This window comes from Chrysemys picta, chromosome 1, assembly GCF_011386835.1.
Source record: "Chrysemys picta bellii isolate R12L10 chromosome 1, ASM1138683v2, whole genome shotgun sequence".
Taxonomy (NCBI): domain Eukaryota; kingdom Metazoa; phylum Chordata; order Testudines; family Emydidae; genus Chrysemys; species Chrysemys picta.
In genome coordinates, this window is record NC_088791.1 from 340,811,219 (window position 1) to 340,836,508 (window position 25,290).

The window sequence follows — 25,290 nt, forward strand, 5'->3', positions numbered from 1 at the left end:
GAGGAGCCTATACAGGAAGGATGGGTTCCACCTAACCCAAAATGGAACCACATTGCTGGCATGTAGAATTAAAAAAGTCAGAGGGGTTTTTAAACTAAGGGCTGAGGGAAAGCCGAGAAGTATGGAGGAGCACGCTGTTCAAGACATTCCTTAGGGAGGATCCATTAACAGGGATTCTCAATATCCTGGTTGAGAGGATGAGAGGAGAGGAGAGGAGTTGATAGAGTACAGGTAGGAGCAGAAGAGAAATGTCAAATGAAAAAGAGTTCCATTCAATTGCATCACATGTAAGCAGACAACTAAATATCAACAAATTTTATAAATAAATAAATACTTATACACAGGTGTTAGAAGTCTAAATACAAAGATGGGTGAACTTGAATGTCTGGTATTAAATGAGGATATGGATATACTAGACCTCACAAAAACTTGATGGAACAATGATAATCAATGGGACACAGAATATATAGGAATGACAGAGTAGCTCATGCTGGTGGAGAAGTGGCACTATATCTGAAAGAAAACACAAAGTCTTAAATGAATTGAACAGTACCATAGAATCTCTAATATAGAAATTCCATGTTTGAACAACAAGAGTACAGCAGTGGGAATATATTACCAACCACCTGACCAAGATGGTGATTGTGAAATGCTGAGGGAGATTAGAGAGGCTACAAAAAAATAGAAAACCCAGTAATAATGGGGGATTTCCACTACCTCCATATTGACTCGGTACATGTCATCTCAGGAGGGGATGCAGAAATGAAATTTCTAGACTCTATTAATGACTGCTTCCTGGAGCAGCTAGTCCTGGAACCCACAAGGGGAGAGGCAATTCTAGATTTAGTCTTAAGTGGCACACAGGATATGGTCCAAGAGGTGAAATAGCTGAGCCACTCTGATAGCAACCATAATGGTATTTAACATTTAACATTCTTGTGAGGGGTAAAGTACCAAAAAAGGCAGAAGCACTATAATAGAAGCTCAAATTAAATGCATACCCCACATAAATAAAAAAATACTAAGAGGATAAAAAATTGCCACCATGGCTAAAGAGAGTAAGAGAGGCCATTAGAGGCAAAATAGGTCATCCTTTAAAAATTGGAAGTTAAAGACTACTGAGGAAAATAGAAAGGAGCATAAATTCAGGAAAGTGTAAAAGTATAACTAAGCAGGGCAAATTAAGAATTTGAAGAACTACCACCAAAAGACGCAAAAAAAAGTTTAAGTACATCAGAAGCAGGAAGCCTCCAAACAACCGGTGGGGCCACTGGACAATCGAGGTGCTAAAAGGAGCACTCAAGGAAGACAAGGTTCATTTAACTTCTCCGCAGTGGCCCTTTGCACCCGACTTCACTGCAGAAGATGTGAGGGAGATTCCCACACCTGAGCCATTCTTTTTAGGAGGCAAATCTGAGGAACTGTCCCGCACTGAGGTGTCAATAGAGGTGGTTTTGAAATAAAATTGATAAATTAAACAGTAATAAGTCTCCAGGACCAGATGGTATTCATCCAAGAGTTCTGAAGGAACTCAGATACGAAATTGCAGACCTGCCACCTGTGGTATGTAACCTATTACTTAAATCAGCCTCTGTACCACATGACAGGATGCCAATTTAAAAAAAAAAAAAAAAAAAGACTAGAGGTGATCCTGGTAATTACAGACTAGTCAGCCTAACTTCAATACCAAGTCAACTGGTTGAAACTATAGTAAAGAACAGAATTATAAGATGTATGTAGCGTAGCTGCAGACAAGTCAGTCCCAGGATATTAGAGAGATAGGGTGGGTGAAGTAATATCTTTATTGGACCAACTACTGTTAGTGAGAACGACAAGCTTTCAAGCCACACAGAGCTCTCTTTCGGGTCTGGGAAAGGTATCTGAAGGTCCCAGCTAAATGCCAGGTAGAACAGATTGTTTAGCATAAGTAGTTAGGGACCATATTCTAAGGGTTCATTCAAAGTAGAGTGGCCCATTAATACCTCTGCAGTCACAGGCCTGCAAGAGGGGGTTATAGCAGGTTACAGATTGTTGTAATAAGCCATAAATCCAGAATCTCTGTTTAGTCCATGATTTAGTGTCTAGCAGAGAGTTATGAATTTAAGCTCCCAGACTTGTCTTTTGAAAGCATTGTGCAGGTTCTTTTGAGGATGAGGCCTGATGAGTCAGATGTAATGTGATCACTTTGTGGACGTGTTCACCCACAAGTGAGAGGGAGTTTTTGTTTTAAAATCATTTTCTTGCGACGGCTCATTTGAGAGCAGAGTGATTGTCTGGTTTCACCCATATAGTTGTTATTGAGGCATTTAGTGCACTGGATGAGATATACCACATGTTGTGATAGGCATGTGTAGCGTCCATGGTTCCTGAAAGGTGTGTTGTGGTGGGGCGTTGATCATTGCAGCAGATACACAAACAAAAAGGAAGAAATAGTTACTCACTCTGCAGTAACTGTGGTTCGAGATGTGTCCCCCTAGGGGTGCTCCACTCTAGGTTTGCTACCGCCCCTTGCGCCTTTGATCGGACATTTCTCATAGCAGTGTCCGTTCAGCCTGTGCACACGTTAGGCAGCCTCATTCTCTGCTACAGAACTTTGCGGTAGAGAAGGAACTGAGGGTGGTTTGCCCATGCAGTGTTATAACATGACCGCATGGGGCACAAGATTGACTAACATGCACGCACCCATAGAGACTACTTGAGGTAGAAGTAGTTTTTCCACACAACATACAGTCAACCTGTGTAACTCGTTGCCAGAGGATGTTGTGAAGGCCAAAAATATAACTAGGTTATAAAAAGAATTAGATGAGTTCGTGGAGGATACGTCCATCAATGGCTATTAGCCAGAATGGACAGGGATGCAAAAACATGCCCTGGGTGTCCCTAAACCTTGGACTGCCAGATGCTGGGACCTGACAAGAGGGGATGATCACGCGATGAATTGCCCTATTCCGCTCATTCCCTCTGAAGCATCTGGCACTGGCTGCTGTCGGAAGACAGAATACTGGGCTAGGTGGACCACTGGTCTGACCCACTATGGCCATGCTTATGTTTATTACAGTAACTCCTCACTTAAAGTCGTCCTGGTTAACGTTGTTTCATTGTTACGTTGCTGATCAATTAAGGAACATGCTTGTTTAAAGTGATGCAATGCTCCCTTCTAACGTCATCTTGCAGCCGCCTGTTTTGTCCACTGCTTGCAGGAAGAGCAGCCCGTTGGAGCTAGCTGGTGGGGGCTTGGAACCAGGGTGGACCGGCAGCCTCCCTATCAGCTCCCCGTTCCCCTAAGTTCCCTGTGCAGCAGCTGCCCAGCAGGCTAGCAATTGCAACTGTCCCTCCCCCCACTGCCATATGCTGCTCCTGCCCTCTGCCTTGGAGTTGCTCCCCAAGACTCCTGCTTGCTGTGCAGAGGGGAAGAAGGGGGGGGGGCTAATGTCAGGGTGTCCCCCTCCCCCCTGCTCCTGCACCCTGCTTACCCCATCTTCCATAGAGCAGAGGGGACACACATGACAGGGCTCAGGACAGAGGGGGCTTGTTGCAGCAGCAGCTGCGGTCTCAGCAAGCTGATCTAATTAACAAGGCAGTGTACTTAAAGGTGAAATGCGCATCTCTCTCTCACACACTCACTCACTGTGTGTGTCTGTCTGCGATGCTCTCTCCCCTCCCTCCATTCCTGCTGCCTTGTAGACTGAGAGTTAACCCTTGAGGGCTCAGCCAATTGCTAGTTCATCATTTAGCAGTAAGGCATTCCCTGGAAAATATCCCACCCTCTGACTCCTCCACCTCAACCAAGCTTCACAATCACCATCACGGGGTACCAGTATTAAATTGTTTTTTTAAAACTTATACTGTGTATGTGTGTATAATATAGTCTCTTGTCTGGTGAAAAAAATTCCCTGGAACCTAACTCCCCATAAGAATTAATATAAATGAGGGGAACTGGATTCACTTAACATCGTTTCACTTAAAGTGGCATTTTTCAGGAACATAACTACAACGTTAAGTGAGGAGTTACTGTAGTTGAATTCATGTTTTTATTTTCCTCAGGCAACACCCCTACCAGACTGATCAAAAGGAGAGGCAAGAGTTCCTAAATGTAATTAATAATTTAGTCATTCTAATTTTCAAATACTTGTATAGATAGAGGCAGGCATACAAAGACAAAAAACACCTGCCATACAGAACATCTGCAGATGCACTTACGATATATTATAAATATTGACATAAAGGCAACTGAAATAGCATTGCCATAACAAGATAGGGATGTATGCATTTGATGCAGCCTATTTGGTGTAATATTGTTTAAATGAATAGATACACAGGTAGCTAGTATGGGTTTTTTTTTAAAAAAAACAGGTAAACATACTGAAATCTAGAGCTAAAATATCTGTGTGGATATGCACAAAGAGGTTAGTGAGTATATAAGGATTAACCAGGACGTATGGTGTCAAGTAATTTTAGCTCACAATCCAATTTCTTGTATATGTCCCCATCACAGTAATATTTCAGCACCTCCCATGAGCCAAAAATAACATTTCCTTCTAGGTTTATCTGTTTATTGCATGTTGTGAGTAACCCAAAGTTAGTTATTTTTGCCTGATTAAAAGTAGGATTTGCTCCATTTTGTGCCTCACAGGGGGTTGGATTTTAATCACTCATGGTCTGAAGCATTTCCTGGCACCTATTAAATACCATAACTAGATATTGTTCTGTTTAAAATATTCTTTCAGAACGTGGCGGCTTGGAGAGAAGCAGCTCATAGCATCAAGGGATTGGTCTTTACCCAACAATGTCCAAAGTCTTCTGCAAGATTGGGGTTGTGGTGACATTTGAGTCTGCGGGAAGTCCCAGAAGGACTGTCGTGCACTATTTGTGTCTCCAGCAGAAATTAGAGGTGGAGTTAGTTTTATAGGAGATTACTGGGGTGTAAAAGCATAAAAAGCAGACACGACAAACCCACGGGGGGAGGGAAAAAACCCCCGCAGAAACTGGTTGTCTTAACTGGCTTGTGAGTTGCTTGTTGGCTAGTTTTTGGCTTGCTGCTTCTTTTTTTTGATCAGCTCCCAGCAAGCAGGGCAAGGCAGGGAGAGAGTCGGGGTGCACAGCGGGCCCACCACAGTCCCACACCGCATGCCGGGGGAATCTTGTCACAGAGTATTGGGGTTCTTGGGGATTGGCTCTTTTTGGCCTTGTTTGGAAGTGGGATTAGCTTGATTTTTGGTTTATTGTGAAAGTCGGGGTGCTTATTTACCGCATGAAAACTGGCAAATGTGATAAAAAGATAATCTTCAAAATGATGTCACCATTCAGTCTTCACCACGAATAGAATTTCAGGGGAAAGTTGTCTATCCAGTATGAAACCTCAAATTTAGGCAAAACAACTGAAATTATATTTTGATCAGACTGAGGTTTCATTTTGAGATTTTGAAACATTTAGATGTCAACCTTTATTGTTTTTACTTTTTACAAATAAAGTTGATTTGAAATTAAAAAGTTGTTTTGAACCAAAAAACAAAAAATTTTGTTTAGAAAATGATGAAATGGTATATTCTGACAATTCTGAAGGTTTCCCAACATTTGTTCTGAGTCAAGAAATTCACTCGAATCAACCCTTTTCTCACCAAAGCAGTTTGGTTGTGACAAATCAGCTTTTTCAGTGACGAATGTTTAATCAAAGTCCCAGCTAGTTCTACTCAGAGGTGAACAAGGATTAGATCAGAACTATCTGCTTGTCTAAATTTTTTCAGTCTCCAAAAGTGGACTATGATTCCTAAAATGGTAAGTCTGCCCTATGAGATGTTAAAGTAACATCACAACTCTAGGTACTAAATGAAAGAAACATCCAGCTACCTTGAAAGTCTTCAGAATTAGGCAGCTTGACTCCACAGACGAAGTAATCCTTTTGATCGTTCTATGGATTTGAAAACAGCAGAAAATGAGAATGTGACATGGTACATTTAAAAATAAGACAAAAGTTGCAAATTCCAAGCAAAAAACTTAGAGACATGTTAAAATCAGACTACACAGAGACTTTGTAAAGCATCAGTTAACATAGATGAAAAAATTCAAAATTAAGAAAATCCAGAATAATGTCTCTCACTCTACATTAAATTTAAAATATTTTCAGAAGACTAACTCTCAAACAGGAATGCATTCACTTTCATTCAACTGAACTTACAAATCTTAAACTTATGTTGAGCAAAGAATTGTGGATCTCAATCTTCTGATGAGCATTTTTTTTGCCCAGTATGTTAGAAGTTTAGCTAAGTAGTGACGTCTGGTAAGATGATTATCAGCTACTCTGTTGTGTTCTCACTATCAGTTTTACTTGCCATTTCATATGCCACCACAAGAGGTCCAAGTTTAAGTTACCATGGGGTGGCGGCAGTATCCTGTTACAGTGCAGCACAATAGGGTCCTTTCCTTGTGTCATTTACAATCTAAGTTAGACAAATAATTCAGTGTGAATGATGACACAGCGACTGTCCAAGCATGCACCAGGCCTTCTTTGGACTTATTTGCCTGACTACAGTGGTGGCAACCATTAATTCCCAAAGAAACTGCTGCAGCAAGACAAGGGAAGAGAGGTAGAGTAGGGGCAGGCAGGGATGTGTGAGGAGAATAGGGAGAAGTTCTGTGGCAAACATTACCAAATCGGAACGCCAGTGACTGAAAGAGAAAGGGGCAGGAACACAAGAGTAGATGAAGTCCCTGCCAGACAAGCTCACTGTCAGATTCAAAGTAAGACATATCAGAAAAGAAACAGGAGAGAGAAATTTACATGAGCATGGAGCTGAACAGTGTGGGAGAGAGAAGCATTTTACTCAGAAGGCAGCTAGAGAGCACATCTGGCAGACAAAAAGTTTGTTCTAGTTCAGCAGGTTTCTTAAGGTGTTAGAAACTTACCAAATCAATAGAGTAAATATAAGAAAGTTCTGATAACAACTGCCTGCATCGAATGGTCAATTGTGCATTGGTCTTCAAGAACAGTTCTCTTTAGGGGGAGAAAAACCACAATCGTTAGTGACCTCAAACTCTTTGCACTATCAACCCCCATCATTCCCAAGAATCACACTCCCCACCTTGGCAAAAAAGAAAGCCCCAGATAACTTTGCAGTTGGGAAGATAATTATAGAAAGCAATGCTGGCCTCTATTGCTTGCACCCTTTTCAATTTTGAGAGACCAGTTGTGTGTTATAAAGCAATTATTTATATTATAACTGCACCTAAAGGCCCCATCATCTTATGCACTGTATACACACAATCCCTGTCCCAGAGTGTTTACAAGCTAAACAAGACAGGAGGAGGGTGCATAGTTACACATTTTACAGATGAGGAAACTGAGGCAGAGATTCAGTGACTTGCGCAAAGTCACACAAGAATTGAGGGAGACGATTTCGTGATTCTAGTCCAAATGCCTTAATCACAAGACCCTCTTTCCAATTACAGATTAAAAAGATGAATGGAATCATGGGTCTCTTTACCTCTTAGCAGTGCATTCTTTTCTCAACTCATGCAGGGATTCTTTATGCATTTGAAGCCTCTGGTATTCAGTCTCAAATGCCTTTTCTAGAGAACAGAAATGATTAGAAAAACCATTTAACAGCATTGTATATCCAATGAACTGACACAAACTTCAGTGCTGGAACACTTCTAAAAATTAGATACAAACTTGTAAAGCTTGTGATACTGTCTTGCATGACCTTCTCATACACAAACGAGGGAAATACAACCTAGATGGAGCTACTATAAGGTGGGTACAAAACTGGTTGGAAAACCGTTCGCAGACAGTATTTATCAGTGGTTCACAATCATGTTGTTCTGTTCAATAGCTTCATCAATGATTTAGATAATGGCATGCAGAGTACACTTATAAAGTTTGCAGACAATCCCAAGCTGGGAGGAGTCGCAAGTGCTTTGGAGGATAGGATTAAAATTCAAAATGATCTGGACAAACTGGAGAAATGGTCTGAAGTAAATAGGATGAAATTCAATAAGGACAAATGTAAAGTACTCCATTAAGGAAGGAACAGCCAGTTGCACACATACAAAATGGGAAATGACTGCCTAGTAAGGAGTACTGCGGAAAGGGATCTGGGGGTCATAGTGGATGACAAGCTAAATACGAGTCAACAGTGTAACGCTGTTGCAAAAAAAGCGAATCTCATTCTGGGATGTATTAGCAGGGGTGTTGAAAGCAAGACATGAAGTAATTCTTCTGCTCTACTCAGGCCTCAACTGGAGTATTGTGTCCAGTTCTGGGCACCACATTTCGGGAAGAATGTGGACAAATTGGAGAGAGAGTCCAGAGAAGAGCAACAAAAATGATTCAAGGTCTAGAAAACATGACCTATGAGGGAAAATTGAAAAAAATTGGGTTTGTTTAGTCTGGAAAAAAAAACCACAGAGGGGACTGTGACGGGTTGAATCACAGAAACCCCCTTGGGAGCTGCCACCTAATGTACCAAGACTACCCCTGCTCCTGTTTTCCCTGCCAGCTCAGGACTCCAGCACCCTGTCTTGCTGAGCCAGACGCTCCCATCTGCTCCAACAAAGACCCAGGGTTGGAATCACTTGCCCCAAAGCTGTAGGTTTACCTGAAAACAGCTCACAGAAGTGTGCTTGTCTTTAGCACTCACAGGCCCAACTCCCAATGGGATCTAAAACCAAATAAATCCGTTTTACCCTGTATAAAGCTTATGCAGGGCAAACTCATAAATTGTTCGCCCTCTATAACACGGATAGAGAGCTATGCACAGTTGTTTGCTTCCCCAGGTATTAATACATACTCTGAGTTAATTAATAAGTAAAAAGTGATTTTATTAAATACAGAAAGTAGGATTTAAGTGATTCCAAGTAGTAACAGACAGAACAAAGCCAGCCACCAAGCAAAATAAAATAAAATGCGCAAATCTATGTCTAATCGAACTAAATACAGCTAATCTCACCCTTAGAGATGCTTCAGTAAATTTTTTCCTCAAACTGGACACCTTCCAGGCCTGGGCACAATTCTTTCCCCTTGTACAGCTCTTGTTCCAGCTTAGGTGGTAGCTAGGGGATTCTTCGTGATGGCTCCCCTCTCTGTTCTCTTCCACCTCTTTATATATCTTTTGCATAAGGCGGGAACCCTTTATCCCTCTGGGTTTCCACCCCCACCCCCCCACCCCCACTGAAAAAGCACTAGGTTAAAGATGGATTCCAGTTCAGGTGACATGATCACGTGTCACTGCAAGACTTCATTACCCACTTGCCAGCACACACATATACAGGAAGACTCACAGGTAAAACACAGCCATCTGCAGACAATGGTCCTGGTTAATGGGCGTCATCAAGATTCCAAACCACCATTAATGGCCCACACTTTGCATAATTACAATAGGCCCTCAGAGTTATATTTTATATTTCTAGTTTTAGACACAAGAGTGGTACATTTATACAAATAGGATCATCACACTCAGTAGATTATGAGCTTTGCAATGATACCTTACAAGAGACCTTTTGCATGAAGGATATTCCAGTTACATTATATTCACTTATGTTTTTATAAAACCATATAGACTGCACAACGTCACAGGGACATGATAACAGTTTTCAAGTATGTAAAGGTTGTTACAAGGAGGAGGAAGAAAAAATGTTTTTCTTAACCTCTGAGGATAAGACAAGAAGCAACGGGTTTAAATTGCAGCAAGGGAGATTTAAGTTGGACATTAGGAAAAACTTCCTAACCTGTCAGGGTGGTTAAGCACTGGAATAAATTGCCTAGGGAGGCTGTGGAATCTCCGTCATTGGAGAGTTTTAAGAGCAGGTTAGACAGCCACCTGTCAAGAATGGTCTAGATAATTAGTCCTGCCACAAGTGCAGGGGACAGGACTAGATGACCTCTCAAGGTCCCTTCCAGTTCTATGACTTTCTTGGAGTGATCTCCACATGGAGCAATCTTATATGATTTTAGTTGTTAGGCCAGACTGATATCAGACAAGTATTTTTGATGTCATTTCACTTGCATCTTCTAATATCGGGGGGAGGGATAGCTCAGTGGTTTGAGCATTGGCCTGCTAAACCCAGGGTTGTGAGTTCAATCCTTGAGGGGGCCACTTGGGGATCTGGGGCAAAATCAGTACTTAGTCCTGCTAGTGAAAACAGGGGGCTGGACTCTATGACCTTTCAGGGTCCCTTCCAGTTCTATAAGATAGATATATCTCCATAGGTAAAATCACTCTGGTATGCTGTGACTTGATAATTATTTTACTACAGAGATTGTACAGGCTAAGGCCTTGGCTACACTGGCGCTGTACAGCGCTGCAACTTGCTGCGCTCAGGGGTTTGAAAACGCCCCCCCCCACCCCCACCCAAGCGCAGCGAGTGCAGATATACCTATCTCCCCTCGGAGAGGTGGAGTACTTACAGCGCTGGCGACGTGACTACACTTGTGCTTCACAGCACTGTGAATTGCCAAGTGTAGCCAAGGCCTTAGTGCAATCCTTTTGGACTGAAGATATCACATAGGCCTGCAAACTTTAAAGTGGGAATCCAGCTACTTATATAAGATGAAGTGGTATCACTTTTGTGGCAGTTTAAATGCTTTCAAAGCAGGCTACTTGGCCTTTTGGATAGGGAACTGTGAATACTGGCACTGGAAAATTCCTTTCATTCTACACTCACCTTTGTTAAGTAACATATTTTGTTCCTTATGCAGCAAGGCCACCTCTCGACCCAGTGCCTTCTTCTGCCTCTCCAGCTCATGCCGAAGCACCAAAATTTTCAACTGTAAACACTCACTCTTTTTTTTCTATCAAAAAAAGTAGACAATTGATCAATAAATATACTGAAAGGATTACTTGAATTAAATACAGTAACCGATTCAATTATGTGCATTCCCCAGCAGCACCAAAAATTGGGCTAACAAGTTGCCAAGACACCATGCCTAAATTATAGTTACGAATATGATTTTCAGTAATTGATTTTTTTTTTAAAGGGAACATGCACACAATTATACGCTTTGAGGGCAGCAGAGGAAAAGGTATCAATGGAGACAACATCATTTCCCAGAAACTAGCCTATCAAATCTGGCTTTGTCTGATGTAACACGCAAGTCTGTTGGGAAGCTGCAGCATTTTGACTGGGTCAGTATATATATTTTATATATGTCTTTGCATAGAAGTATCTGTACCTGTAGGGAATATATTTGTACATACAACCTATGAAAGACAGCTAGAAACATTGCATGCCTACAAGGTATCAGTACTAAAGACAATGAACCAAATTTTGAAACAGCCACTCATCAAAATATACACCAAACCTTTGGATCTGAAGATGGTTTGTCACGTGAGTAAAATGATTAATTACTTTTCACCCACTCTATATAGTTAAGAAACCGGATTAAACATGGATATTCCATATTTTGTCAAAACCTTAGCCTAGTTTGAGGCACTTACTGAAATTAGTTCAGTATTCTCAGTCCAAGACCTAGCACATCACAAAATGATTGACTTTCTTTTTTTAAATGGATACAAGGCACTAGGAGCCTGCCAATGGATGCCAATATAAATTTCTAAATGAAGTCAGCATGAGCAATTTTGGCTATATTGGCTCTCAGCTCTGAACTGAGTTCAGCTCTTCTGAGAGAGAAACTAGTGCCAATATGTTGCTTTTCTCTAAAAGCCAGCGAGAGCACAAAGCTATAACTGAATCATAGTTAATATTTAAAATGGATGCCTCATTTGTGTGTCTGAAAAGTTGTTACATGCATTGCACTGAGCCCAAAAGACTGGGCTGCAAATTAGAACAATTATTAGACTCAGCCCAATCAACTAGAAACCACCACACTTTCCACTGGTAGATCATTAATCCCAATCTCTAAAATTTTATTTTTGCTGGCAAATGTTTTGTATTCATTATACAGTTGATGTTTACGCACTAGCAGTGTAAAGCATTAAATGACCTATTAATTTCCCCCTCTTCTTCCCCCCCCCCCCCAGTAATGTAGATATAATCCAAAATCCAATACATTGCACTTTCCAGATAAGTTTCCATTCAAAATAGCGGGTATTAAATGTAAGGAGTGTTTTACACTGAAGCTTTAAAAGGTGCTTGTGTCTCCATAGGGCATCATTTAACTGCATTCTTTTAAGGAAGTCTGCAAGAGTAAGATTTCAAAGTTGGATTTCAAAGTTGAATGTCAAAGCCTACCAGTTCATTGCTTGTGGATGTAAGTCTCAGTTTTTCTTCAATCTCCCTTCCTATTTTCTGAACAGTTACCTGAGTCTGTTTAATTGCACACTGGGCTCTATGAAGCCTGAAAATAAAACACAAGTTATAGAAGGAATGAAATATTTTTTTTATATAATGTGCCCTTGTAATGAATATACCGGTTACTCCAAACAGCAGAAGCAGTATGAACCCAAAACTACTGACTCCTATTTTAAAAAGGGGAAGAATATAAATGGTCTCTTTAGACTTTAAGGTTTTGTAATTAGATGTCCAAAATGTAGCCCTATGGTCTTAACTCTGCCATGTGTGGCAAATGTCCTCCTCATTAGCTAGGTTGAGACTCGCACCACAGAACTTCAGAGAGTCTACAGGAGGTCAGGTAAGTGGGACATGATGGGCTGTCACAGGGGAGCCCCCACTATGCCACAGGTGACTGGAAGTATGAAGATAAGGATATTATGGGATGGTTATTACATTTTCAGCACCCCTCAATCTGGCTAATAGGAGCAGGAGGGGAGTTAGGCACTCACCACATACTGCTGAATCAATTTTTAACTAGAAGTTAAAAACTGTGAAGGAATTTAATAGCAAAACAAGCTTAGATACTCCTTCCCAGAGCACTAGGAAGTATCATAGGGGAATCTAGCATTTTCAATACTATTCGGGAGAAGAGGAGCGGACTCTGAAAAGATAAACATGTCAAATACTTCTCATAAGGCACATAATTCAGCTTTAATTAATTCACCAATACTATAAAACAACCAATAAATAACGTCTGGGGCCGTACTTATGACTATGAGAAAACATTTGCTTTACAAGATTGTTCATCTTATCAATTTGGCTCAGAAAGGACCCTGCAGAACAGCAGCATTTTATATCCACTTTGCACACGTGTAAGCATTTACATGGGGTGCAAGGCGATTGAGAATAAGGTGCATTAGCTTTAATCTGTCAAGGGAACAGAACATGGGAAATTTCCAATACTCCATGCTCTCATAAGGCACAGGAGGAGTTTCCAAAGGATTCAAAGGGGAGTTCAGTGCTCAGTTCCCTTTAGGTTCCTTTGGAAATCCCAACCCATGAGTCTGGGGGCGGGGGGGGGGGAGCCACTTAAGAGCCCCACCATTGGAGTTGTTTTTTGTTTTGTTTTTTAAAAAGACAAATCTGTCAGGGATGGTGTAGGTATACTTGGTCCTGCCTCAGTGCAAGGGGATGGAATAGATTACTCTAGAGGTCCCTTCCAACCCTACACTTCCATGATTTAACTGGCTGAGGAACAATGTGGCTTCATATAAATCATCATATTCAAAACAGAGATACAAAACAGAATCCACCTAAACAAGGTTTCAAGGTGAGACTATGCTTACAGTACGGATCTCAATTTACTCAAAATACAAAGTCAGTATTGCCAAAACACAAAGCAGCCTGAAATAGTGGTGGTGTGGGAATGCTCGTGAGTTCCGAAATACAAGTGATTCATGGCCATAATTAATGCATGAGGATGTTTGTACCGTAGCTTGTTTTAGACAGGTCGTGCCAGTGGTGTTGATTGTTATCCCAAAGGAAGTACAGCTAGAGATTCTAGTTTGAACTTTTGCTTCTGAACTAGCAGTGCACTCAGCTCCTGTGGCATGACATGCCTAAATACAGAACGGCAGTGAGAAAACAGCTACACAAGTGCCATTGACTGGAACTTGAGAGAGAACTAGCTTAATTCTTGACCAGAGGATAGTTCCTGGGATGTGAAGCCGTGGAGAGACTATCATCAGAAATCCAGTGTAGGTGAACACAACTGTCAAGTCTGGATGCAGTGCTGAGCTGTTGGCCACTTTGTTCCTACATAATAACTAATTTAACAGCTTATGTTGATAGAATATGTTGTTTCCCTGTTTTCAGGTGGTGATAACTTCATATGGAAAGGTGCTACCCTGCAGTGAGAAACGTGCCACTGCCATAGTGCCTTTTAGCCAAGAAGTCCAATTATGAAATGACTGACATTGATCAAAAGAAGAATATGGCATGTCCCGCACATGAAGTGCATCGCTCATGCTGAATCTCAGAATTTTCTAATACATGGAGGTGAGAGAATGAACCTCTGAAGGGTATTTGTATTCATTTTGAACTAAACCTCTGTCATCAGTTTTAGTATTCTCCACTACGGTATTGTAACTGCCATTGCACTGTAAGTCTGAGATAGCTCCACAGAGAACAAATTTTCCATAACCTCTTTAAACCAAGTTTTCTTAAATTTTTTGCATTAATGGGTAATTGCTTGAACTACATTCTTAGAGATTTTAAGAACAGGATTTAGTGCTGCATTTGTAAAGCCAATCTTCCTTACACTTTTTACTATCAATCACCTCAATACTACTCTCTACTTACTCATAAAGACTAAACCCAGTTGGTTAGCATTTTGAAGTCAGGATTTCCTGACACATGTTCACACTAATTACAGTAGCTCCACCTGTCCCAGGAGTCTGCAGTTTTACACTTGCAGCTCACACAGAATACTTAGAGAGCTGGAGAAGTGGCTGCAGTAGAATTTTGGTGGCATTTTGGAGACAGTCCACTTGTCAGTGTTGGCAGAGACACACTATGACGCGCATTGCTGAGGATTGCAAAATGACTCCGCTCCCCGGAGGTTTGTGCCCTGAACACTGTTGATAAGAACGCTGTGGTTTGGCTTGACCAGATTGCATATGCCATATAAATAATAAATGACCATCTACAGCTCTTGATCCAGAGAGTCAACTCCCAGAGACCTGTTTATAGCAAGGACTTTACATATTAAAACTAAGTTTATCTATATTGGACTACAATGCATCTTGAAGATCATAGCATTACTCTGCACCAGTAATTGCTCCATTAATTTTAGAAGACTTGTCCTAATAAAAAGACACACAGATTAAAGTTTGTTACTCTGTAACTTTCCCCCACCTTTATCTCCATTCTAAGCAACCGGGCATTATTCCTTTTAGAAATGTGGGGAGACTGATGAAAGGAACCACTTCCAGCTTTCATAATATTTTAATAAATCTAAAATACTAGTTTTCTTTTACAAATATCCAAATAGTTATTAGTTTGGCTCTCCACAATGGAAGCAGCTGTGTTAAATTTCAACATGCACAATATATAGTCTCGTGTTCAAACTTTACATACCAGCATACCCACAGCTAGCTCAGAATTCAACTGCCCTGGGCAGCTGAAGGGATACTTATGAAGAAAGGTCACAAATACACACCACTAGAAGAGGGAGCCAAGTCCCCAGCAAGCTGAGGAACTCCATGTGGTAATGAGAGCAGACAGGAAAACCAAGCATGCCTGCTTCCCAGAGTCATGGACTCTGTAGGACACAGATAACTTCCTGACCCACATGAAATTCTGTACAGTTAAGCTGAGTTCTCAATTAGAGTTCAGACTGTTCACATTCCTGTCATGCAAAGTTCCTACATAAAAAAGCCTATTCCCAGTTCTGTCTTCAGTGCACAGGAACTGATTTAATCCAACAAGCTCACTAGCATTTGCTTTTGATCTTGATCTATATCCTCCCCCTTCTATCTTCTGTGGTATGAATCCTCATTTCAATCTTATGCTAAATAATTCCTTTGAAATTCTTTTGTTTATTCTTCAAAGTATTTGCAGATTTTGCTGTCCAACCCTTTCAGTCAAGCTACACATTTGATTCCTTTTAAATCCCCCCCAAGAAACAATTCCTCCAGAACCCTGTTTCTATAGCGGGGAGGGATAGCTCAGTGGTTTGAGCATTGGCCTGCTAAACCTAGGGTTGTGAGTTTAATCCTTGAGGGGGCCACTTAGGGATCTGGGGCAAAAATCAGTACTTGGTCCTGCTAGTGAAGGCAGGGGGCTGGACTCGATGACCTTTCAAGGTCCCTTCCAGTTCTAGGAGATGGGATATCTCCATTAATTTAATTTAATATAGGGTTTCTCTGAATTCAGTGCAATTTATCAATGTGTTGCTAGGATTAAGATGCCCAGAAACGAACACCATTTTCCAGTTAGTTATGTCGCATAGGTACATAGAGACATTCCAGTGATGAGATGACTATACAGTTCAAAATTGCATTGGCTTATTTTGCTGCCATATCATAGGGCAGACTCCTATTTAATTTGCTGTCCTATTGATTCTGCTGTCTCAGTTTCATTGGTTTCCAGGTTACTCCTTTTCAAAGGTCTGGATCACTTCTTTTCCCCGCCACCCCCCACCCACCCACCCACTAGTTAGACAGAGGAGGCCTGGTCTATACTAGGGAATTAGTTGAGTCTAACTGAAATCCACACCCCTGAGCAATGCAGTTAGGCCCACCTAACACTCAGTGTAGACAGCAGTACATCAATGTGAGAATTCTCCCTTCTCCCTAGCGGCCACCTCTCAGGGAGGTGGTTTACCTACACTGACAGGAGAGCCCCCCCTCCTGTCAGCACAGGTAGTGTCTTCACTGAAGCAGTGCAACTGCACCACTACAGCATTTTAAGTGTACACAAGCCCACAGAAAAAGATATAGAATACTGCATTTCCCCCCTAGCTTCAATCCCCTTTAGTTCTTTTCTGCTTAACTTCAGTTCATTCTGGGCCCCTTCGTATGGTCTTCTTTCAAATCTTTGCTGGCATTTGCTGCTCCTTGCAAATTGGTATCATACTAAAAATGGGCTGTTGTATTCCGTTTTCTACATCATCAACGAAGATACTGAGTAAAATTTTCAAAAGTACCTAAGTGACTTAGGAGCCATAATCCAATTTATGTCCCGTTTTTCAAAAGTAGAAAATGAAAACAGGACTTAGGCACTTTTGAAAATAATATGCATTGGCAGAGCTCTGGCTAAATTAAGTATTTTTAAAAGCCATAGTTCTCAGGCACGTAGTGCAATATTTCAATTAGTAACTGCCAAGAATCTCTCTTTCAGAATTTTTCATGTGGAGAGGTTTTATAGTCATCTCAAGCCCACATTAAGGTCGATAAACACTGCAGATATTGATACAGGCTTCCTTAAGCCAGTACGTACTTTAGCAGGATATTTTTTCCAAGGTGGTGAATTTATATGCAAGTTATTCCAGACCTATTCAAATGGCTACACAGGATAATTCTATATGACAATTCAGTCCCACAATCAAATCTGCTTATATTAAATGAGAGACTTTAATTTTAAACCAAATATCAGGTAGACCTATGCCAATCATTTCTTTGTGGTCAGAAATAAAAATGGCTTAACTGGTATATTTGATTGCCCAGATGCCTTCACAACAGTGCCATTTGAAGAAAGGTATCAGTATGCAAGTATGTACACACACTCAATGAATACAGAGGATTTGTGTATTAAGTGTTGCCTTGTTAGATGGGGTGGGATCCGAGTTACTACAGAGAATGCTTTCTTAGGTGCTGGCTGGTGAGTCTTGCCCACATGCTCAGGGTTTAACTGATCGCCATATTTGGGGTCAGGATGGAATTTTTCTCCAGGGCAGATTGGCAGATGCCCTGGAGTTTTTTCGCCTTCCTCTGCAGCGTGGGGCATGGGTCACTTGCTGGAGGATTCTCTGCACCTTGAGGTCTTTAAACCACGATCTGAGGACTTCAGTAACTCAGGCATAGGTTAGGGGTTTGTTACAGGAGTGGGTGGATGAGATTCTGTGGCCTGCGTTGTGCAGGAGGTCAGACTAGATGATCATAGTGGTCTCTTCTGACTTTAAAGTCTATGAGTTTTTTAAAAAGGCTGTACAGTAAGGTTCTGTCCACAGCTGAAGTTAAACTTTCCAAAATTAAAGTTGTAAGGGTCAGTAACACTCCAATTGAACTCCCATAAAATAAATTATAGGCGTTGAGGTGTGCACTACTCACAGTAATATTATTGGGGAAGTTACGTGCACCTCTTCCCCATGCCAAGAAGAAGGGAACTACCCATTTAGCTAGAAGTGTCACACTGTTGGGAATAGACTCACGACTGTGAGTGCCTACCTCAGGGGAGACTATCCAAAACAGGGCCAACACCCCAAACTAGTAGTATGTTCTATAATTAGATTTCACCAGTGGTAACAACATGTGAACTCCTGGATCACTGTACCAGTCTTACCATAGAGTACACAGACAATCCCCTTAGGCTCTCCAGTCTACCTTGCCACAATATATATATTTTCCCCCTCAGGTTGTTTCCAGTCCCATGAGACCAATCACTTATCCCAGATCAAATGGTACCTTAGATCTTGGATCAGTAACTGGTTAAAAAGATAGGAAACAAAGGGTAGGAACAAATGGTCAGTTTTCAGAACAGAGAGAGGTAAATAGTGGTGTCTGTACTGGGACCAGTACTGTTCAACATATTCATAAATGATCTGGAAAAGAGGGTAAACAATGAGGTGGCAAAGTTTGCAGATAATACAAAACTATTCAAGATAGTCAAGTCCAAAGCAGACTGCAAAGAGCTACAAAGGGACTTCACAAAACTGGGTGGCTGGGTAACAAAATGGCAGATGAAATTCAGTGTTGATAAATGCAAAGTAATGCACATTGGAAAACATAATCCCAACTATACATATAAAATGATGGGGTCTAAATTAGCTGTTATTACTCAAGAAAGATCTTGGAGTCATTGTGGATAGTTCTCTGAAAACACCCACTCACTGTGCAGCAGAAGTCAAAAAAGTTAACAATGTTGGGAATCATTCAAAAAGGGATAGATAAGAAGACAGAAAATATCATATTGCCTCTATATAAATCCATGGTACACCCACATCTTGAATATTGCATGCAGAACTTGTCGCCCCCTCTCAAAAAAGATATTGGCATTGGAAAAGGTATAGAAAAGGGCAACGAAAAAGGATTAGGAGTACAGAACAGCTTCCGTATGAGGAGAGATTAAAAAAACTGACTTTACAACTTGGAAAAGAGACTACTAAGGGAGGATATTATAGAGGTCTATAAAATCATGACTGGTGTGGAGAAAGTAAATAAGGAAATGTTATTTACTCCTCATAACACAAACTTATGGGTCATCAAATGAAATTAATAGGCAGCAGGTTTAAAACAAACAAAAGGAAGTATTTCTTCACACAACGCACAGTCAACCTGTGGAACACTTTGCCAGACGATGTTGCGAAAACCAAGACTATAAAAGAGTTCAAAAAGGAACTAGGTAAGTTCATGGAGGATAGGCCCATCAATGGCTATATTAGCCAGGATGGGCAGAGATTGTGTCCCCAGTTTCTGTTTGCCAGAAGCTGGGAATGGGCGACAGGGGATGGATCACTTGATGATTACCTGTTCTGTTCATTCCCTCTGGGGCACCTGGCATTGGCCACTTGGCCATGAGTGGATGGGGCAATTAATACTTCTGTCTTATAATGGCCTACTTAATTTTTGACAGTCCTCGGTGGGGGGGAGGGGGGAGAGGAGGGATACAATTCCCATGCCTAGGTTCACAAGTTCAGAGCACACATTTTCAAAGTTGTAAATCAAAACTTATGTATTTCCTTATAGCACAGAATATGAATGTTACACGTGAGATTAATATATTCATAGAGTCTTAACACTAAGTACAGTCTTACAAGACAATACCTATTTTAAACAAAACTAACATACAAATGAGCGGATTCAGTTTCCAACTGAGTTTGTCAGTTCTTAGCTAACACCTACAGCTTTGGCCAGAGCTGGCCCTTAGTTTACCAGCATCACAATAACTCATGAATTGTCTTTACAGAAAATTCGTAAGAGGTCTGATTCATGTTCTAGGAAGTGTCTAGCATAGCAATGAGACTCAATTCTCTGCAGAGAAGAGTCTATCACAGGGGCGGGCAAACTTTTTGGCCTGACGGCCACAATCGGGTTTCCCAAAATTGTATGGAGGCCTGGCTGGGGGGGGGGCGGGGCTGTGTCGCCCCAAAGAGCCAGGCGTGGCCCAGTCCCCGCCTCCTATCCAACCCCCCCCCGCTTATCGCTCCCTGATGCCCCCCCCCGGGACTCCTGCCCCATCCAACCCCCCCCCGCTCCCTGACCACTCCCAGACTCCCCCACCCCTGACTGCCCTCTGCCACCCCATCCAACCCCCCCTCTCATTCCTAACACCCGGGGCCTCTGCCCCATCCAAACTCCCATTCCCTGCCCTCTGACTGCCCTGACCCCTATCCACACCCCCACCACTACCCCAAACTCCCCTGTCTTCTATCCAACCCACCCAGCTCCCTGCCCCCTTAGCGCGCAGCACAGAGCGCCGGTGGCTGGCAGTGTTACAGCTGCGCCACCCAGAGCACCGGGTCAGGCCATGGCTCTACAACTGTGCTGCCCGGTCGCCCGGCCGCCCAGAGCATTGCACTGGCAGGGCGGTGTGCTGAAGCTGCGGGGGTGAGGGGGCAGCAGGGGAGGGGCCCGGAGCTAGCCTCCCAGGCCAGGAGCTCAGGGGCCGGGCAGGAAGGTCCTGCAGGCCAGATGTGGCCTGCGGGCAGTAGTTTGCCCACCTCTGGTCTATCATTACAGAAAAGTAGTGGAACTGCCATCATCTCTGTCCTACATCACACAGACCATGATCCTGATACAACCAGTATAACACCTATGACTTCAATGAGTTACTTATGATCTACCCCACTGCAAAAGAGATCAGAATCTAACCCACACATTTGAGTGCCTCCTCCCCATTAAAACTGGATTAGAACTCTAGGAGTATTTTGCTGCACACAGTTTCATTGCCATCTTGAATCTAAGACCCATCCCCTACAGTTCTCATCCTAAAATTTGCACGATCTGTGCTTCACTACAATCTGCTTAATTTATAGTAACGACAACCATGAGCATGCTGATAGCATAACAAATATTTAAGTCATCAACCTGTGCAGGACTCATCCTAGGTTGTTCTGGATTTTATTAGAATTAACACTTTAAAAACTAAATTCAAGGTTTCAAAGTCCACTGGCCAGACATTCCTTTGGAAGCAAGGGGATCGGAGCCAGTTTTCACAGGATGTAGGCTTTTAAAAACAAAAAAAACAAAACAGTTTAGCCAGGGTTGTGTTCTTATTCAGTGTCTGCAGATTGCTCTCCAGTATCTCCGCACCAACTCAGCTTTGTCAAGCAGCAGTAGAGTGACTAACAAAAAACGACCATTTTACTGTTACTCTAGGCCCTGTGAGCTGCAGTGCAATTCTCCAAAATCATGCAAGTTTCATGTGTTTTGGAAAAGCTACAGTGGGGGGAAGAACACCCAAAAGTAGTTTGAAGAGGTAGAATAGTTGAATCCTTATTCCTCTTCCCAAGCCCTTATCACAGCAATCAGGATGTTTTAGAGAGTGGAAGAGGAAACACCTTTTTCTTCCTTCTAAAAGGAAAGGGGGAAGAAAAAAAAAAAAAAAAAAGAGGGAATGGGGTGAGTACACAAAATCAAAACTTGAGACCTTTACTAGTCAGAAGCCAAAATCAAGGGGTACGTCTATACTTACCTCCAGGTTCGGCAGTAAGCAATCGATCGTCTTCTCTAGACGTGATAATAGATCCCGGAAGTGCTCGCCGTCTACACCGGTACTCCTGCTCCGCGAGAGGAGCACGCGGAGTCGACGGGGGAGCCTGCCTGCCGCATGTGGACCCGCAGTAAGTACCTTCTAGTTCGAACTAAGATACTTGGACTTCAGCTACGTTATTCACGTAGCTGAAGTTGCGTATCTTAGTTCGAACTGGGGGGTTAGTGTGGACCAGCCCAAAGACTGATTCCCTAAACCAGATACCAGCATTCTGGTAGAAATCCAAACTACTTCTGCTCGTCTCAGCAACAGGGCTAACTAGGCCTCTCAGCAAACCATTATTGCCAATTTAAAAAAAAAAAAAAAAAAGTGTGTATACACACACACAGTCTGAATTTTTTCAAGCCTGAACTAGTTTGTTTTCTTGAACTGGTTTCTAGATTAGCCACAAGGCTTCATACTGGAAGTGTGAACAAGGTATGGAGGCAAGACTAAATAATTTCATCTCTTTTGCATGTATGGTGAATTCTGGGCCTAATACTGGAGATCCACTGACATTAGTGGAGTACTGATGTCAACTGAGGATTGCAGAATACGGCCCTCAATCTGCAAAGTCTTTGGACTCCTTTCACCATGGTATGGATATCTTAAGACCAGAGCACTTGTGCTAATTAGTTGCAAATCACAAGACTTTAAAGAGTGAATGATCTTTGTGTATTGACAGTTCATACAATGTCAATGACTCCATGGAGTCACTGTTGATACAAATTCGTGGTTATCAATCTATTTTCTTAAGAAATTTGTCACAGAGAGCAATCTGCTATTCATTTTCCTCTCTGTGTTTGGAGGCTATTTAGGGTAGTCGCAATTGTTAGACCATAGCTTTTATTTTGTAGACTGGTAATCTTTTCTTTTATACTTGCTATGGATTTGCATTCAGATGAGATTTCTGATTTTATTAGACATTTACTTCTTTGATGCATAGATGTGATTAATTCTGTTTGAAAGATTATCCAATTTTTTGGATTGTTCCAATTTTTTGTTCTCTTCTTTCTATCTCTGTTGTATCTGAACTTTTATGTACAGTATTTGAATTCTTGGTTGTCAGCCATGACTACCCAGACTAAATACAATAGTTACACATGCTACAGCTCTCTCTCACAAGAGAAATAAATATACTGAAAGTCAGATTTGCCAAAACAACCTTAGTTTACACTAAATTTATTTAAACAGAGTATTGACACTGGGGATTTAAAAAATAGAACAAAGCTTTTTTGGCAACAAGAGAGATATGGGATATCCAAATTGCAAACACCCAGCCCCACTATTAAAAATAAGACTTCTATTAAACAGATATTAAATAAAAATACAAAGCCTGTATAAACATTTCTTTACATTTGTCCAGAGACTAGATTCTAGGAAGCTCCTGCCAGACTCCAGCCAATTTAAAAAAATATATTTTACAAAAGCCCCGTTAAAATGTCATTTACTTTTGCTTCATTTCCTTTTCGTCCTACGACATCCAACAGATTTTTCTGCTTCATAATTAACCTCACCATCACCCGACTGCTTTAGAAATGTGACAATGATCTTGCAATTTGAGCTGGCTGAAGAAGCAGAAAGGAGTAGTGCTGGGAAGAGGAAGGATGGAGTCTGAAGACCTCGGTTCTATTCCTGGCACTGACATTGACTTCCTGTGTGACCTTAAGGAAGGTACTTTACAGAAGAAGTGTGCTGGGGCACAGAGGTGAAGTGTAGGCTGCTGAAACTTGGACACTTGGATGAAACGTGCTATGAAAATGCAAAATATTCAAGGGGTGACAATCCAGAATGTAAGATTATTTCCTGTTGAGTGGAAAAAGCTATCTTGAGGTGAGGCGGGTAAGCACCCACTCCTAGGATTCAAATCAACAGTAGCCAGAGTCAAAAATCATAAGGAACAGGAAAAATGTATCTGTGCTTACCTGAAAATCTCCTTTCTTTGGTCAAAAGAAAGGAAATGGCATTCAGAGCAGATAAAACCCAATTTTAAAAAAAATGATTATTTAAATTATAAGTTTTTCTTTTAAAAAAGAAGGCTGTTTAAAATTAAATCTGAATTTAATACAACATACGTTAAGGCCTAAGCTTACAGTAATCTCTTAACACATTTGATAAAAAAAAGTTGTATTCATGAGCCTCAATCAAAAAAACACTTTGAGTTAAAGGCTGCTTTTCTCCATAAAGAAAGAAAAAAGGGAAAAACCATCTGAGGTCAAGCTTTATAAATATGGCACAATAGGTCATGTATTATATTAAGGACTTGATCCTGTGGAGGATCCCGGGATTGTGCTACTAGGTGCAAGAGACTGGCAAAGTCATCACAGGCACTGGGATTGGGCCTCTGGACTCCAGGGGACACCATAATGTATCTCATCAGGATCATCCACTGAGCCCACCTGAGTGGTCTTACACTCTTGTTTTATGGCTTCTCCCTTGAAACTCCGTTCACCATGGCAACTTACTCTCCATCTCATGCTAGAACACTGATCTGCCCAGTAACTACCAGCCCTTATTTCTGGATGGGTCTGGGCACTTCACGCAAACAGCCTTGCTCTGTCTTCTTGCACATGTACACAGGCAGAGACACAAACAAGCAGAAATCCATTAATTTCTCAACTGCCTCACTGTTGCTAAACAAATAAAATACTGCAGTGCAAAGAGGCACATAGGTTACACAAGCAGAAGTCTTGGATTGTTAGTTCTTGTTTTTTTCCTGGGGGGAAGGGAAGGGGCAGGGGAGTTCTGTAACAAAGGAAAAGAAGCAGCGTGGGCAACCTAGGGGGACCAGATGTCCCGATTTCATAGGGACAGTCCCGATTTTTGGGTCTTTTTCTTATATAGGCTCCTATTACCCCCCATCCCGTGTCCTGATTTTTCACACTTGCTGTCTGGTCACTGTAGTGCAACCAGAAAGGACTAACACTTGTGTCAAAGCAGGGCACTGCAGGAAGAAAGGACAGCTTTTTTTTTTTTTAAAAGAGTAGAGCCAAGTGCGCTGATTTCAACACCTGGGAACTGGAGGGGAAAAAAACTGCCATGGCTGCAGGCTGGAAAAGTCACCCTGTTTGGGAATAGTTTCAAGGAGTTCCTGTACCTCTGGGTGAAAAAGGAATACTTTCCAAATGTAAACAGTGCAACAAAAATGAAAGGCCTAGTTTTCAGAATGAAACGTTATGAAAGATACTCCTCAAAAGGCCGTGGCTTTAAAGACAACGATGTGGACATGTCTTAACTATCTGGATCAACCTTTAGTAAAAACTTATTTTTACACCATGTGTGTCTCCTTCCTACCATGTCTTACTACTCTAGTAAATGATAACAGACTGTCATAAATTTGTGTTCTGGGTAGGTTACTTACGAATTTCAAAATATAATTGGTATATTACTTTGTTGGAGTAGTTATCAGTTACATTTTTACTGTTACTGCTGGACTTCTGAAATTATTTTTATCACTCAATATAATCAAACATCCAAGGTGAAATTTCCTGTTTAAAGTTTAGACTTTGAAGACATTTAAAAATATTAAAAGTCATAAACTGTTTGGTTTGTTGCTAGAGATAAGGGGTTAAATAGTTTTAGGTCAGTGGT

The 25,290-nt window shown here is 41.5% G+C and overlaps 1 protein-coding gene across 8 annotated transcripts in view; it reads right to left on the reverse strand.

Moving 5' to 3' along the window:
• The window catches only part of UVRAG (UV radiation resistance associated), a 152,396-nt gene that overhangs the window by 71,500 nt on the left and 55,606 nt on the right, over positions 1–25,290 (reverse strand). For all 8 annotated transcript variants that reach the window (XM_042850368.2, XM_065581763.1, XM_005290533.4 and 5 more), the window contains 5 exons: positions 12,187–12,292; positions 10,660–10,786; positions 7,482–7,566; positions 6,904–6,991; positions 5,848–5,908 (listed from right to left, as the gene is read on the reverse strand). In XM_042850368.2, coding sequence (XP_042706302.2) covers positions 5,848–5,908; positions 6,904–6,991; positions 7,482–7,566; positions 10,660–10,786; positions 12,187–12,292 — 467 coding nt within the window. The remainder of the gene's footprint in view (positions 1–5,847; positions 5,909–6,903; positions 6,992–7,481; positions 7,567–10,659; positions 10,787–12,186; positions 12,293–25,290) is intronic.